The 16756-nt window shown below is 37.8% G+C and overlaps 1 protein-coding gene across 1 annotated transcript in view; it reads right to left on the bottom strand.

Moving 5' to 3' along the window:
* Positions 1–16756, bottom strand: part of LOC150102416 (muscle-specific protein 300 kDa-like) — a 1203500-nt gene that overhangs the window by 859119 nt on the left and 327625 nt on the right. Inside the window, exon 23 of the mRNA XM_090399574.1 lies at positions 8431–8583. Coding sequence (XP_090255700.1) covers positions 8431–8583 — 153 coding nt within the window. The remainder of the gene's footprint in view (positions 1–8430; positions 8584–16756) is intronic.

Below are 16756 nucleotides of genomic sequence, written 5' to 3'. Positions count from 1 at the left end.
GCACGAAAATCTCCGAACAGTGCTTGGAGCATTTTAAAAAGAATAAAACCGATTTTGTGAGTATTTATTACTATGGATGAGACTTGGATTCACCATTACACACAAGAATCCAAACAGCAGTCAAAACAGTGGACAGAAGCTGGTTGTCCAGCGCCAAAGAAGACAAAGTCGGTTCTGTCAGCAGGAAAGGTCATGGCATCAGTGTTTTGGGATGCTAAAGGCATTTTGCTTATTAATTATCTTGAAAAGAGTAAAACAATAACCAAGGAATATTATTCACATCTTTTAACCAGACTAGATGAAAAAATTCGTGAGAAAAGATCTGGTTTGCAGAAGAAAAAAATCATCTTTCATCAGGACAATGCACCTCCACTCAAAAGTGTTTTGGCAATGGGAAAATTAAGGGATCTGCACTATGAACTGTTAGAAGAGCTACCCTTTTCTCCAGATTTAGCTCCCTCTGACTTCTATCTCTTCCCAATACAAAAACTCTTCCTTTCTGGTCAGCGTTTTTCTTCGAATTAAGAGATGATTGCAGCTGTAGAGAGGTATTTTGTAGATCTTACTGAGAACCAGGATAATGGTGTTGGAGCATCACTGGAATAAAAGTATTAGTCTTAAGGAAGATTATGTTGAAAAATAAAAATAATTTTGAAATTATAAATTAGGTTTTTTCATTGTTAGGCTGAGAACTTTTCAGACCACCCTTATATTTTTTTTCTTGACAAGCCAATAATGTCATACAGTTTAGTTCTCATAATATTTCAGAAATGCAGTTATGTCCAATAAAGGTTAAACTTCTACTCGTTTTATAATTTCATCTGGATTATTCCAATAAAATCCTCTTACTAACTTAAAATGTTTGTATCGTATCACCTCTCTTCCTCCTATCCACTAAATTCTGCAATCCACATTTCTTCAACCTCTCTATAGCCAGCATTACACACTCCTGATATTGTCTTCATCACTTGCCTCTAGACCCTCTCCAATGTCTCTGCATCACCAGAACAGGCTCAACCGGAGGTGCAAGACATGTATTTGCATGGGGTGATATGTTTTTTTTGTGGCGGCAAAATTGGCATAAATATACGAAAAATAAGGAGCAGCAAAATTCCTAGGGGCAGCCCTGCACATCACACTGAAAACCAGATGACCAAATTTGCACACAAGAGCCCAAGTATAGGGCTATGATTCAGCATAATCTTAACTACTGTGCACAAATTTGGTCACCTGGGTTTCTTGATGATCAGGAGATCATGGAAAGATGGAAAGGCTGCAAACATGAGAGAACAAGCTGGTGACTGGCTCTGGAACACTCCCTATGAAGATAGGTTGAAGGTGCATGGGTTTCACGAAGTTCAGTTCATAGGCAGAAAAGAGGGGACATGATAGAAACTTATAAGTTATAAACACAAAAGCTTATTCTGATTATAAGACCATTGGTTTAATATACATATGTACAAGAATGGCAACTAGTTATGCTAGAATACTATCTAGCTTTGTCAAGACTAAAAAAAGGTGAAAAACAATAATAAATGCAAAAAAACGAGAGAATATAGTAACCTATTACAATGGTTAGGCTACCAAATTTGACAGCTCGAGTGACAATGTATGCATTTAGCCAGATGCTTCAGTCATTATTGTGAATATGCATTACATACATGACTTATTTTTCACGGTACTAACAACACCACACACTTTTATCAACAAAGATGTTTTATTAACGCTTATATTTCGCTGATTTTCAACTCAGCATCATCAGAGCACAACACACTTGTAAACGCGACAGTGAGTGAGTGAAACAATATTATTGCAAAAGACAAAAGATTTAAAGTCCTATTTTTTGCACCCTCTAACGGGAAAAAAAAAACAACAGCAGTTATTCGGGAGTTTTTCTTAGGACAACCGATCCCAAATTTTTGGCAAATTAATGCAACCATATTTGTTAAGGTTGAGAGAATTCTTCAAAGCCATTGCTGACTCAAAAAATAATCTTTCAGATCTATAATGACTCCTAAATAGCACATTCGTTTTCCTCCATCTAATCCTGTGTGAAGGAGTGTCCAAAGCGTGGTCTGCCAGTCCCAACTTGCCATAGTAATAGTAGTGAATGTATCTTTCATGTTCTTCCAGGCGGATGTTCACTGATCTTCCTGTTTGCCCATAATAGGCCAAGTCACAGTCACATGGAACTTCATACACTCCTGGGTGTGCTAAAGGGCGAAGTTTATCCTTAGGCGAGCGGATCAGAGTTGCAACTTCACCCTTTAGCACACCTCTCTGATAATTATGCGACAGCCAATCCTGAATCCATTTGACTAACCCTACATTTAAACCCATATGCTGCAACTTAAATATCAGCTTATCACATGGTACCCTGTCAAATTCCTTCGCTAATTCAAAGAAAATGGCAGTTTATACCTTTCCCTCATCTACTGCCTCTTGTAACTGTATTATAAAACGCTAGCATATTCTAAAACAAGAGTGCCCCTTCACAAATCCATGTTGACTCTCACAGATAACATTACCCTCATCTGCCCAATGTTGTATACGATCCCTCACTAATTTCTCCAAGATCTTAACAACTGCTGCTGATACACAAACTGGCCTATAATGAGACACTTCCAGTTTGCTAGCGCCCTTATACAATGGCACTATCTTACCTTCCTTCCATTCCCTGGGCATCTTTCCCACAGCAAGACTTTCATTGAAAAGCCAGGTCAAAGGAGCTGTCAGTTCTTTAGCACATTCTCTCAAATCTTGTGGTGAAATACCAACCAGTCCCACAGCTTTACTGACATCCAGAGTACTCAGTATTTGGAACACACTCTCCTCCTGCACCTCTAAACCTCGAACCTGTCCTATCCCTCTAACATTAAAAATTTACTCCTCCAGGATGAAATATTCCAATAAAGTGTTCATTAAACAATTCCACTATGTCTTCTGCATCAGTCACTCTATTCCCATTTTTATCTCACAATGTCATTCTTCCACAGTCATTTCTCCTCCTGCTGGCCACATAGCTAAAAAATTCCATAGGATTTTCTTTGGATCTTAGGGCCAATCTCTTCTCATATTCTAGTTTTGCCTTCCTTACCATACTGGTCACTATCCTGGCCTGTGTCTTATATTCTTCATGCATCTTCTTTTCACCTATCTCCTTATATCTCTTCTATAGCCTCTTTTTCACATGTAGTTCCTGTTTAATATTGTTTGTCATCCACTTTACTACAAATTGTGTCCCCCTTCTTCACTCATGGAATCAGCTTACTATTGCTACTAACAACTATTCCTTCACAATTTCTCAAGCACTAATGATATCCCATCCTTCCAATTCCTTGCTGCATGAAACTTCCCCAAGTTCACATCTAAGACTATTATAATCACCTGCCTTATAATTCCACATACATTCCCATCTCTTTGATACTCCTGCATGTCTATTCATCTTCCATGTCAAAACCACATGGTCACACTCTCCAACTGGTGGGAGAGATGTCATCTCAATTATTATCAACTCTTCTGATGCTATGACCAAATTCAAAACTCTTGAATCTCTTGTTCCCTCTATTACATGTTGCCTAAGACATTTGTCCCTCCCTCAAGAATTCTAGAAATTCCATTTCCTTATTGTTACATGCATCTTCCTCTCCCCAATTTATACTGCTGTAGTTAAAATCTTCCATAACAATCATTCTTCCTGCACTTGCCAAACTCAACTGTCTAAACATCTCCTGGTCCCCACCCTCTGTGTGCTACTTGGTCTGTAGGAACACCCTACTAAATATCCTGTCTTGCCCACCTCTACCTCACACCATATGCTTTCAAAATCAGTTAGTCACTGCCTTCCAAAGCCTCCACTCTTAGAGGACATAAGTCGTCACTTATCATAAGCAGTACTCCACCACCATGCTTTCCCTTCCTATCCTGTCAAAAAATGCTGTACCCAGCTACTTCTATTCCTTTTATTATATCCTCTTCTGTCAACCAGGTCTTAGTGATCCCAATAATCTTTGGCCAGGCTGATGCTATCAGCGCCACCAATTCCTCTCCTTTGTTCCGGATACTCATGGCATTAGTATAAAGCATAAAAATGCCATTGTTTCTATACCCAGCATTATTCCCTCTAGACTCTACTGTGCTCAGTGTTACCTGATGCTATCCCCCTTCTCCCAAGTACCCATTCCCACAAGAGGTCACCCCTGCTACCATCCATCCTGGGACACACCGACCCATTCAGAACAGCAATCTCTCCAGATGCCTATGTCCTCCTGCATATAACCATAGTTGTTTTTAACCAAATGAGGAATCCTCCAGTACAGAATATAACAGAAACAAAACAGCAATCAAGTCATTATCATCATTATTATTACTTATCTGCTCTGGATGCTTAGACATTGATTATCACTCATGCCAATTTTTTAAGGAGAAAACACACATTTAGGATAATTAATTAACTAAATTCATTTAGGTATTAAGCAAATATATCAGAATTTGGCCTTGGAAATAATAATTAATTAACTAAATTTGTTTATTCATTCTTGTTATTAACATTGCACTTCAAGAGTCAAAAGCTATTTTCAGGAAGCTATCAATGTCACATACAAAGTTGATCTAACAATATGTTAATCTCATTCACCATTTCCACATAATGCATTATACTCACCAACCACTCACTATGCTAAGCCTCTCCTTCTCAGTCCCCTGCTCACATCCTCTTGTTCAACCCTCTCCCCATCTATTACATTCTCTTCCATATGTGAAAAGAAGGAAAATAGTACCACTCCATAAGCCTGGTTCTAGGACAAAAGTCTCCAACTACAGACCAATCTTATAACTGTAATTGTGGTCAAGGTGTTGGAGAGATTGGTATGGAATAGAATGCAGGATTGGATTGAGGGACATAGCATTCTTTATGATGTCAGCATGGATTTGTAAAGGATAGGTCCTGTCTTAGCAATTTACTTGCATTTTATGATAAGGTAACAAGTTTGTTAGATAAGGGACAATCATATACAATGATATGCTATTTAACTTCTTTGTAAACGATATATCATGTGGACTAATTGGGGATCTTCAGTTGTTTGCTGATGATGCAAAGTTGGGAAAAATTATAAGTAGCACTGCTGATGTTAATTCCCTTCGGGCATATTTGAATAGCCTTTTTACTTGGACAAAGGAGTGAGATTGTAGTTTTAATATGAATAAGTGCAAGGTGTTGCATTTTGCAGTGCAAAAATATAAGGCTGTGTACCACATTGATAGTGCCATACTATAGTAAGTGGATGAGATTAGAGATTTGGGAGTGATGGTTGACAGGAGACTTAAGTTTAGAAAGCATATTGCTGGTGTTGCAAAGCCTGCATATCATAGTAATTCTATGATAAGAAGTACTTTAACATGTAGGAATAAGGAAGTGGTTATGCTACTGTATAAAGCAGTGGTCAGACCACTCTTGGACTACTGTGCTCATATCTGGTCTTGGTTTTTCAATGTGATGTGGAGAGATTGCAGAGGGTCCAGAGGCAAGTGGTTAAGGCAATGTCAGGACTTAGGAATTCTGGCTATGGAGAGAGCGTGAGAGGTGTGAATTACAGAACTTGGTGGACAGGAGGAAGAGAGATAATATAACAGAGACATTTAAGTTAGTGAGAGGATTTTATCAGCTTAATTCAGATGGAATTATAAAAAGAGTAGAAGGTCAGAGGGGAAGAACCAGGGGGCATCCGTGGAAGTTATATAAAAGTGTGGTGAAGAAGGGTGTGATGAGTGGATTTTTTAGATGGAGAATGTTAGTGAATGGAATGCATTACTAGAACATGTTATTAATGCAAGGAGTGTTACAGATTTTAAGATTCTATGTGATAAATATGTTGTCATTTGAATGAACATCCAACAATGAGTCTGCTGACTCCATGGAGGGTGTAATTATAATAATAATAATAATATTGAACTGGCCATAGCCCCTTACCATCTTATATATCTTAATCATATCAGAAATCCTTCTGTTATCATTCATGAGAGACTCTGTAATTAGCATTGAAGAGTCTCTCGTGAATGGTAGCCCAACCCTTGTCCACTTACACAGACAAATCAGATCCTTTTAGAAGGTCACAATCTGCCTTCCACTTATTTCATAGTTCTTTTCCCTTTGCATCTCTGTAAATAGCTGTATAAATTAAAGATGCCCAGAAAATATATTCTTGGTATCATCCTTTATTCAAGTGTAAAGTGTAAGCAAACAAAGTTTGCACGAGAAGTCAATTCATGACTGGGCTAACTTGTATATAGAGACTAACTATTTCATATCAATTGCCTTAGTATCTCATAATGCAATGCACATATCCTTATGAACATGAATAATGCAATGCATTATGTGAAGGGCCACTACCCAGACCAATTTTGACCTTTATTGAGGTCTCATCAGTGGGAGCCAGATAATACAGAAGTGATACCAAGGTTGAAGTAATGCAGAAGTCAGGACAAAACCCTTTGTTCCTTTTATCTTCACCATATGCATGGATGATTCCCCTATTATCAATAGTATTTCCTCTTCCTTCTTGTGCTCTCTATCCTCATGGAATAAGAGCCTATAGTTTATTTAGTATCGATGATGATGATCTTTGAATATGATGTCATCAAATCCTAAACAGGTTCAAATCCTGTCTAGGATGATAAGAGTCTTTATAAGGGATTTTCAACTGTAGGCCAATTCAACTGTTAGCCAATTTCATACTGATTGTTTTGGTGCATTGTTTTTTTCTCCTTTCAGAACCTAAGATTGTTCATCCCATAAAAAGACAAGCCATCCATAGTCTGAGCATTAATAATGCTCAGACTATGAAAACTAGTTTCATAGTCTGAGCATTGCTTTGGCCATAAATCCAAAACAACCAACTTCATGAAAAACAATGTACCCATACCCTTCCATTTTGATTCTCCTTGGTATATCATCCTCATACTCCTCATTGTTACATATTATTATTATTAATATCAGACATTCAAAGAGTTAAGAGCCCTCATCATGGGAAGTCTCACTCTTACACTTTATTTCACTGTCTACACACTCACTACACTTTCAGACAATGTCCTCCAGTCATTCTCCAAGCAAAAAAAAAAAAAAAAAATCCATTCCTCATCCCCTTGCTCACACCCTTATTATACAGCTTCCAGGGATATTCTTGCCATTCATATTACTATTGTATGGGCACCTCCATGGAAGCTGAAGACTCATCCCACAAGACTCAAACTAGCCACATAATCTATCATGCCTCTCCTTGAACCCATTAACAGACAAAGTACTAAAACCTGACTCTGGCAAACATTTCATTCATTCAAATGAGATTTAAATGAGATGAAGATTATCTTCATTTCATTTGAGAATGGTGATGAGACATTGGTTAAGATCACAAAGCCTGAATCATTTGAATATTACAAGGTTTCATGAATGAGGAAAAGCAATGGAGTGTACTGTTATCAGAAAACTATAAACAAGATTTGAGGTTAGTAAGAGAAGCTAAACTGATGTATAGGTGGAAGAATATGGACAACAATCAATGCCTGGGAACCTAAGCATTTATAGAAAAATCTAATGACAGGGAAGTATCTATCATGATATGCAATGAATGACTGGAGAGGAAATTGGCAATCCAACACAAAGAGGAGTAGGGAGACCTTATATAAGATGGTAACTTTGTGAGAAGGCCTCAATGCCAAACTCTATTAAATTAACTGGAAATATCAAGAGCAACCACACAAGTCTCTCCAACCTTTTCTATGGTGTAAGGTGATAAAGTCAGTGATTCTAAGGCTTACCATAGAATAAAAGTTGTGGAATCCACACTGGTAATCACTAATTATTTAAAGGGCATCCAGGCAGTGAAGAAGTTAGTTGTTAATGACCTTCTATTGCTTTTGAGAGTATTGTGTAGAAAAATAGTTAATGACTGAATTTTATTTTCCTTTTTTTTTTTTAGAGAAACAGCAAGAGATAATTTGTATTCAGTTTTGCAGACAATGCAAAGTTGGAAACAACAATGAGGAGTAGAGCAGATGTTATGCCTTACAAGAGAATCTGAATTGATGTAGAAAGTTTTTTCCACTTGGTTCCAGCATAAATTATACTTGTCAAAAAAGTATACTCTTGATGATGAAAATAAATTTATTAAAGTATACTCTTGTTTAATCTTTTATCCAAGTGTAAGCAAACAAGATTCACATTCTCAGTTTGTTATTCATTTCTTTTATTTCCTCAATCCTACTTATAGGAATCAAAGAAACAGTTTGTTACAGGAGAAGACTAGCTACTAATTTGCTTTAAAATAGCATTGTTTATGGAGCTTTAACTGGGAATTTTTATTATTTAGTTAATGATGGCTTCAGTTTATGTTTGATATAGTGCTAATTATATACTTTCATGATGTGAACACATACCTTGATGCTGCTAAGAATGGTTTGATATCGTGTGTTTGTTTGTGAGACTTGATTCCTAATAACCTCAACTCCAGAAGCTTGAGTAAGAGCATGAGCTTCATCTGTTAGACTGTCCACATCCTTCTGGTGCACAATTATTTCCTTGTTGAGTTCCTAAAGCAAGATAAGTTATAAGGTATACAGGGAAAATGCAAAATCAGTTCAATTCTGTTAGATAACTAATAATAATTATAATAACAATTATAATAATCATGATTTGTATCAATGTTACTGAAGATATCATAACATTAGTAATGAAATGTCTCTTAAAAAAGTCTCTTCCTACCAAAGGATCTGGCATGAACATTTGATTGGAAAAGACCTAGGTCTGAATTCTGTCATGACATGAGGAATCTGAGATCAATTTTTGGGTACCTAATCATTTATAGAAAAATCTGATGACAGGAGAGTATCTTTATCTCTATAAATATGAGACCTATATAAAGAATTTCAAGTGAAGGTGAATAAGCTAGTATCATACATAAGAATGTATGATACCAGCTTATTCACAGATTTTTATCATGTGTAATTTTAGTTTTCCTCCCATGAAAAATAAATTCAAACAGCAGAAATGAAGTTCCTCTGAAAAACAGCTGGATATACCAAGTGGGACCACAAAACAAATGAAGAAATCTTACAATCCCTGAAAATAAAATCAATTAATTACTACATAAGACAGTATTAAACAAAACGGCTAGGACATTTAAATTGAATGGACAACAGGAGACTACCAAAAAATATTATATAAATACAAAATAAGTGGAAAAAGAAGAATCGTAAGACCAAGAAAGAGATGGCATGAGACCAGAACAGGCCACTTAGCCTAAAATCCGTATTAGAAAGAAGAAGAAGTTGAAGACATTTTCCTCCTATAAAGAAGGCAAATACAACTACAAAAACATATAATTAAACTGATTAAAGACAGTGCTAACACTGTAAAGTTGAATCTGTGATTAAATAGGACACCATTGAAGCAATATTCCCTCTCATTTTTGCTAGCCCATGTGCACAAGTTTTCAGTCTTAGACTAAATGTGTGCAGTAGTTGCTATGCACAATAGCAAAAGTCAAAAGCCAAAACTCTTTATTTGACGGTAACGTTGGTGTTGCCATTTCAACACATTTGTCCAACCACACAAATTTAAATGAATTTCTAGTTCTTTTCTGCTTTAACTTTGACACTGACATTTTGAGAGTTTAACATACACTAAAACTGCTAATGGAATATTTCTAATCTTAATGTTTCCCTTTTTAACAGCTATAACTTGTAAAATTGTGAGTGCGAAATTAATTCACTTAAACTGGAGAGATAGAAAGAGATTGAGAGAAGAAATAGAACATGTGCAAAATAAGCTTAGAAACATTAAAGAAGAGATTAGGAGACTGGAAAGACTGATGTGAAGCAAAGCAGGGGGAAGGGGGGGGGGGAGAGAGAGAGAGAGAAGAAGTACCAGTGATGAGATAGGACATCATTGAAGCAAAATTCCCTCTCTTTTTTTCTGTCCCACATAGAGAAGTTTATAGTCTTAGACTAATTATAATGCAGAGATGTGAAGAGAAGTGCACCAATAATGAATGGCATGATAGCAAGAATGTGTTGAATGATAGGCTTGGATTATGTGGGTGCTTGAAGTGCATTGGAGGATAGAAGAGAGTTGCATGCAAGCAATGAACTGCATTTGAATGAGGAAAGATGTGGGCATCTGGAGATAATGTTGTTCTTGGGACAAGTGAGAATATTAGTGCAGGGACACTAGATTTGTCAGAGTGCATGGCAGCAGGGGGTGGCTTTTTGTGGGGGATAGAGATTTGGGAGATGGGGAAATGTATGGTATTATGAGAGTGAAATAGACTCCGGAGAAATGATAATAGGCAGAGAAATACTAACAATTCATTGGTGTTTCTTATATGAAAACCAGGAGTATCATGAATAAAAGAGATAAATTAGATAAACCCATTGATAGGTTCAGCCAGTTCAAAGATTATTGGGATTAGTGAAACATGGTTGAATGAAAATGATATACTGACAGGAATAGAAAGGGAATGGAATAGTGTATTCCAGGAAGATAGGAAGAGCAAACAGTGGTGAACTACTGCTTATGATAACAGGTCAGGTAACACAGAGCCCAGTGGAGTCTAGAAGGGATAATGCTGGGTATAGAAACAATGGCATTTATATGCTTTATACTAATGCCAGGAGTATCCAGAATAAGGGAGAGGAATTGGTGGCGCAGATAGCATCAGCCTGGCCAAAAATTATTGCGATCACTGAGACGTGGTTGACAGAAGGGGATATAACAACAGGTATAGAAGTCGCTGGGTATAGCATTTTTTGTCAGGATAGGAGGGGAAAGCATGGTGGTGGGGTGCTGCTTATGACAAGTGATGACCTATGTCCTCTAAGAGTGGAGGCTTTGGAAGGAAGTGAGACAAATGATTTTGAGAGCGTATGGTGTGAGGTAGAGGCAGGCAAGACAGGATATTTAGTGGGGTGTTGCTACAGACCCAGGAGCACAGAGAATTGGGACCAGGAGATGCTTAGACAGCTAAGTTTGGCAAGTGCAAGAAGAATGATTGTTATGGGAGATTTTAACTACAGTAGTATATATTGGGGAGAGGAAGATGCATGCAGCAATAGGGGAATGGAATTTCTAGGATTCTTGAGAGACAAATGTCTTAGGCAACATGTAACAGAGGAAACAAGAGGTTCAGGAGTTTTGGATTTGGTTATAGCATCAGAAGAGTTGATAATAACTGAGATGACATCTCTCCCACCAGTTGGAGAGAGTGACCATATGGTTTTGACTTGGAAAATGAATAGACATGCAGGAGTATCAAAGAGACGGGAACGTATGTGGAATTATAAGGCAGGTGATTATAATAGTCTTAGAAATCAACTTCGGGAAGTTTCATGGAGGAAGGAATTGGAAGGCCGGGATATCATTGGTGTGTGGGAAATTGTGAAAGAATATTTGTTAGCAGCAATGGTAAGTTGTATACCACGAGTGAAATAGAGGACAAAATTTGAAGTAAAGTGGATGACAAACAATATTAAACAGGAATTGCATGCGAAAAAGAGGCTATGGAAGAGATATAAGGAGACAGGAGAAGAGAAGATGCATGAAGAATATAAGACACAGGCCAGAAGAGTAACTAGTGTGGTAAGGAAGGCAAAACTAGAATATGAGAAGAGATTGGCCCTAAGATCCAAAGAAAATCCTAGGGAATTTTTTAGCTATGTGGGCAGTAGGAGGAGAAATGACTGTGGAAGAATGATATTGTGGGATAAAAATGGGAATAGAGTGACTGATGCAGAGGACATAGTGGAATTGTTCGATGGACACTTTATTGGAGTATTTCATCCTAGAGGAGTCAGTTTTAATGCTAGAGGGATAGGGCTGGTTCGAGGCTTAGAGGTACAGGAGGAGAGTGTGTGTGTTTCAGATACTGAGTACTCTGGATATCAGTAAAGCTGTGGGACTGGATGGTATTTCACCATGAGTTTTGAGAGAATGTGCTAGGGAACTGACAGTGCCTTTAACCTGGCTCTTCAATGAAAGTCTGGCTTCGGCAAAGGTGCCCATGGAATGGAAGGAAGGTAAGATAGTACCATTGCATAATGGTGGTAACAGATTGGAAGTGTCTAATTATAGGGCAGTCTGTGTGTCATCAGTAGTTGTTAAGATCTTGGAGAAAGTAGTGAGGGACCATATACAGCATTGGGCAGATGAGGGTAATGTTATCTGTGAGAGTCAACATGGATTTGTGAAAGGGCGCTCTTGTTTTAGCGATATGCTAGGCTTTTATAATAAAGTTACAAGAACATTAGATGAGGGAAAGGCATATACTGCAATTTTCTTAGATTTAGCGAAGGCAACTGACAGGGTGCCACATGATAAGCTGATATTTAAGTTGCAGCATATGGGTCTGGATGTCAGATTGGTCAACTGGATTCAGGATTGGCTGTCTGATAGGTAGCAGAGAGTTGTGTATGGTGGAGCAGTTTCAAGGAGGCAGAGGGTTACAAGTGGGGTCCCACAGGGCTCAGTATTAAGACCTATATTGTTTAACCTTTATATCAATGACATTGCCAGTGGATTGCAAGGGGATATACAGTTGTTTGCAGATGATGCGAAGCTGGGAAGGATTATTAGTAATAGTGCAGATATGGTAACCCTGCAAGAGGATTTAAATAAGCTAGATAGATGGGCAAATGAATGGGGGTTTCAGTTTAATGCAGCAAAATGTAAGGTCTTGAGGATTGGGAAACATCGATGGGACGCTGCATACTCTATGAAAAGGAGTTATACTGGAGGAAGTAGGGGAGACAAGAGATCTGGGCTTGATGATTGATAGAAACCTGAAGTTTAGGGGACATATTGCAAAGGTGGTGAAGGTAACACAGATGATTGCTGCAATTATGAGAAGGGCACTGACCTGCAGAGATAAGATGGTTATCATTCCATTGTATAAGTCTCTGATCAGACCACACTTGGACTATTGTTCTCAGATTTGGAACCTAGGATTTGAAGGGGATAAATTAACTGTGGAAAAGATACAAAGACGGATGACAAAGATGGTTTCAGGACTGTACAAGGATAGTTATGAGGATCAGCTGAGGTAATGTGGACTGCAGAGTTTGGTGGATAGATGAAGGAGAGGTGATATGATTGAGACTTTTAAACTGTTGAGAGGTGGTTACAGGGTTGACACTGGGGAGTTCTTTTGCTTGGTTGAATAGCGGGAAGGAGTGATGACAAGAGGCCATCCCTGGAAGTTACAAAAGAAAACTGTGAGCAAAAGGGTAAAGATTGGTTTCTTTGCGTGGAGGGTGGTTGAACCATGGAATGCATTGCCTGATGGAGTGGTGGGAGCGAGAACGGTCAATGAGTTTAAGGAGTGGTATGATAAGACTTTGTGTTTCTTAGGAAGGACCTCCCACAATGAGTCTTTTGACTCCATGGAGGCCTGAATAACAATAATAATAATAATAATAATAAGTAATGAGTTATTTCATCTCAGCGTGGAGGATTTGGAGGGAAATGACACTAATGGTTTTGAGAATATAAGGTGGAGTAAAGTAGGCAGGACAGAATATTTAGTAGGATGTTTCTATAAGCAAGGGAATACAGAGTTTGAGAAGCAAGAAAAGTTTAGGTAGTTGAGTTTGGAAAGTGCAAAATGAGACCATTATGGGAGATCTTAACTACAACAGCAAAAACTGGGAAGTTAAAATAGTATATAGTAGTAAGGGACAAATGCTTGAAGCAACATGTAGGAGAAGAAATAAGAAGTTCAAGAGTTTCGGATTTGGTCCTGATGCATCAGAGAACCTGATTGTAACTCAAATGTCACTACCCCCAGTTAGAGAGAGTGATCATGTGGTCTTGACTTAGGGGATGAGTAGACATGCAAAAGTGTCAAGAAAAAAGGCATTCATATGGAATTATAAGACAGGTAATTATAATGATCTTAGAAGTCAGCTTGGGGGGAGATCCATGGATTGAAGGATTGGAAGAACAAGATATCACCAGTGCATGAGAACTAGTAAGAAATATTTATTAACAGCAATATTAAGTTGGATATTGCAAGTGAAAAAGAGAACAAGATTTGGTGCATGAGGAATATAAGACTCAGCCTAGAAAAGCAACTAGCATGGTAAGGAAGGCAAAACTTCAATATGAGAAAAGATTAGCTCTGAGATCCAATGAAAATTTGAAGCAATTCTTTTGTTATGTGGCCAGTACAAAAAGAAATGACTGTGGAAGAATGACATTGTTAGATTACTATTATTATTACTATTATTACGGGCAACTCCAGGGAGTCATTAGACTCATCGAGGGAGGCCCCAAATCATATTCATCACAACTATTTGACATTCATAAATATCTATCATACCTCACCTTAAACTCATTCACTGTCACAGCATCCACCACAGACTCAGGGAGCGCATTCCACTCATTCACTACTCTAAAAGTAAAGAACCCAGCTCTAACACCTTTACTAACTACACTTTTGCCCAGTTTCCATGGATGTCCCCTAGTCCTCCCACAACCAGCCCTGTTCTCAAAAATATCTTCTGAATTAATTTTATAGAAATCCTTCAGTAATTTGAATGTTTCAATCATATCTCCCCTCCTCCGCCTATCAACCAATTTTTGCAACCCACAAATCCTCAACCTGTTCTCATACGGTTCATTCCACACACCTGCTATCATCTTGGACACTCGCCTCTGGATCCTCTCCACCTCCTCCCCATCAAGAAGAAACCTAGGTGACCAAATCTGAGCACAGTAGTCTAGATGGGGTCTTATCAAGGCTCGATACAGAGGAACAATAACCTGCTTGTCTCTGCTTGTCAACGTATTCTTCAGCAACCAAGATGAAAATGGGAGTGGCTGATGTAGAAGATTTAGTGGAGTTGTTTAACAATCAATTTACTGGAGCATTTCATCCTGGAAATAGCATTTTATTAAATTAAAATTATATATATAAAATTGAAGAGGGATGGGGAAGGTTCATGGTTTGGAAGTGCAAGAGGAGAGCATGTTACAAATATTAAGTTCTCTGGATGTCAATAAGGAAAATTTCTTATTTCAATAAGAAATATTTTTTCAACAATAGTGTTGAAATAAAAAAAAAACGTTGTTGTTATTATTATTAACATATTAATAATAATAACAACATTATTTTTTTAAATTTAATATGATGATTAATAAAGAGTTCTGCATGCACTTTAGACCCAATCTGTCCATGGGAGCAAAATAGATTGCTCACATGGACAGATTGGTTATCTGTAATATGCTAGCATATTGTCTATAGGTAGATGGAAAGTAACAAGGTAACAGGTTTTGTTCTTGAGCCATTACTGTTCTGCTTTTTTTATTATAATGTTTCGTGTAGAATGAAAAGGATTATTCAATTATTTGTTGACAATGAAAAGTTGGAGAGAGTTAAAAGAAGGAACCATGTGATCAAGCCCCTTCAAGAGAGCCTAATGAAATCTTTAGCTTCCACAAATGGGATGGAGGTTGGTAAGTTAATGTTAATAAGAGCAAAGTTGTTAATGTTAGTAAGAGCAAAGCATTGCATGTTGCACTTTCAAGTGTAGAGGAGTAAGATTAATGACGACATCCTGATAGGAACAGTAACAGAGAAATATGATTTTTTTTTTGTGAGGAGAAGAAGTTAAAGTAAAGTTAATGACAGCATAACTCCTCTGCTGTTAACTCCCCCACCTATCTTACAAGGTATAAAGAAGGAAATATGGCAGTGATTCCATAAGATCTATTATGGATGGATTCAATGGCATCTGGGCAAAGAAAATGAATTTTTCAAGTGCTGGTGGGACAAATACCTAAGGCGGAATGTGACATGGGACAAGCAGAGATCAGGCATCTTGGATTTGATCCAAAGATGTTATTGTAATGAGGTGATAAAACTCCCTCCATTTGGTGAGAATCAACATAAGTTGATCATCTGAATATAGCTAGCCATATTAGGGCCTCTTAAGCAAAGGATATATATATATATATATATATATATATGTTAAAGATACCAAGTAATTTTAAACCTGGTTTTACTCCATTTCCCAAGTAAACAGACAAACAAGTCAAGTTGGGTATAATAAATGTTAAAGATACCAAGTAATTTTAAACCTGGTTTTATGCCACCTTTACCATGAGTTGCCTTAGTCTTGCACTACCTGTAGGATCAGCTAGACTTGCAACACTTGCAAGCGCAAACTTGACTTGTTTGTCTGTTTGCTTACTTGGGAAATGGAGTAAAACAAGGCTCAAAATTACTTGGTATCTTTAACATTTATTATACCCAAGGTAAAATACTTTCTACATTTATATCTCCTGAGATTTTTATTTAATAAGGTTTTAAAACACCTTATGGTAACTTGTTCTGGTAAAATACTGCCTGTTCTTGACAGGCAGTATTTTACCAGAACAAATAAGTTCTGGTAAAATAGCCTAGCTCCCACTGATGGGGGCTGGCTTTGAGAGGCTCTGCTTGCGGATAGGTTTTTGCATGTCTCTGAGTAGGGTCACTGCTGAGATTATGGCTCTGGCTGGTGGTGGGGGTGAGCCTGCCACTGGGTAGAGCCAACGCTGAGAAGTTCTTCTCGGTGATGGAGTGAGTCTGTCAGTGAGTGGAACAACGCCGAATTGGACGGTCATTCGGCCACTATTGAGTAGTCTAGGGATCGTCCTAATTTTTAGAGAGGTCTTTACTTAAATACACCTCAATAAAGATCGAAATCAGTCTGGGTAGTGGGCCCC

Source organism: Typopeltis vanoorti, chromosome 10 (assembly GCF_054136105.1).
Source record: "Typopeltis vanoorti isolate ZY-2024b chromosome 10, IOZ_Tvanoo_1.0, whole genome shotgun sequence".
In the NCBI taxonomy this organism is placed as follows: Eukaryota; Metazoa; Arthropoda; class Arachnida; order Uropygi; family Thelyphonidae; genus Typopeltis; species Typopeltis vanoorti.
Note: the sequence above shows the minus strand (reverse complement) of the source record. Positions and strands in the feature narration are given on the sequence as shown.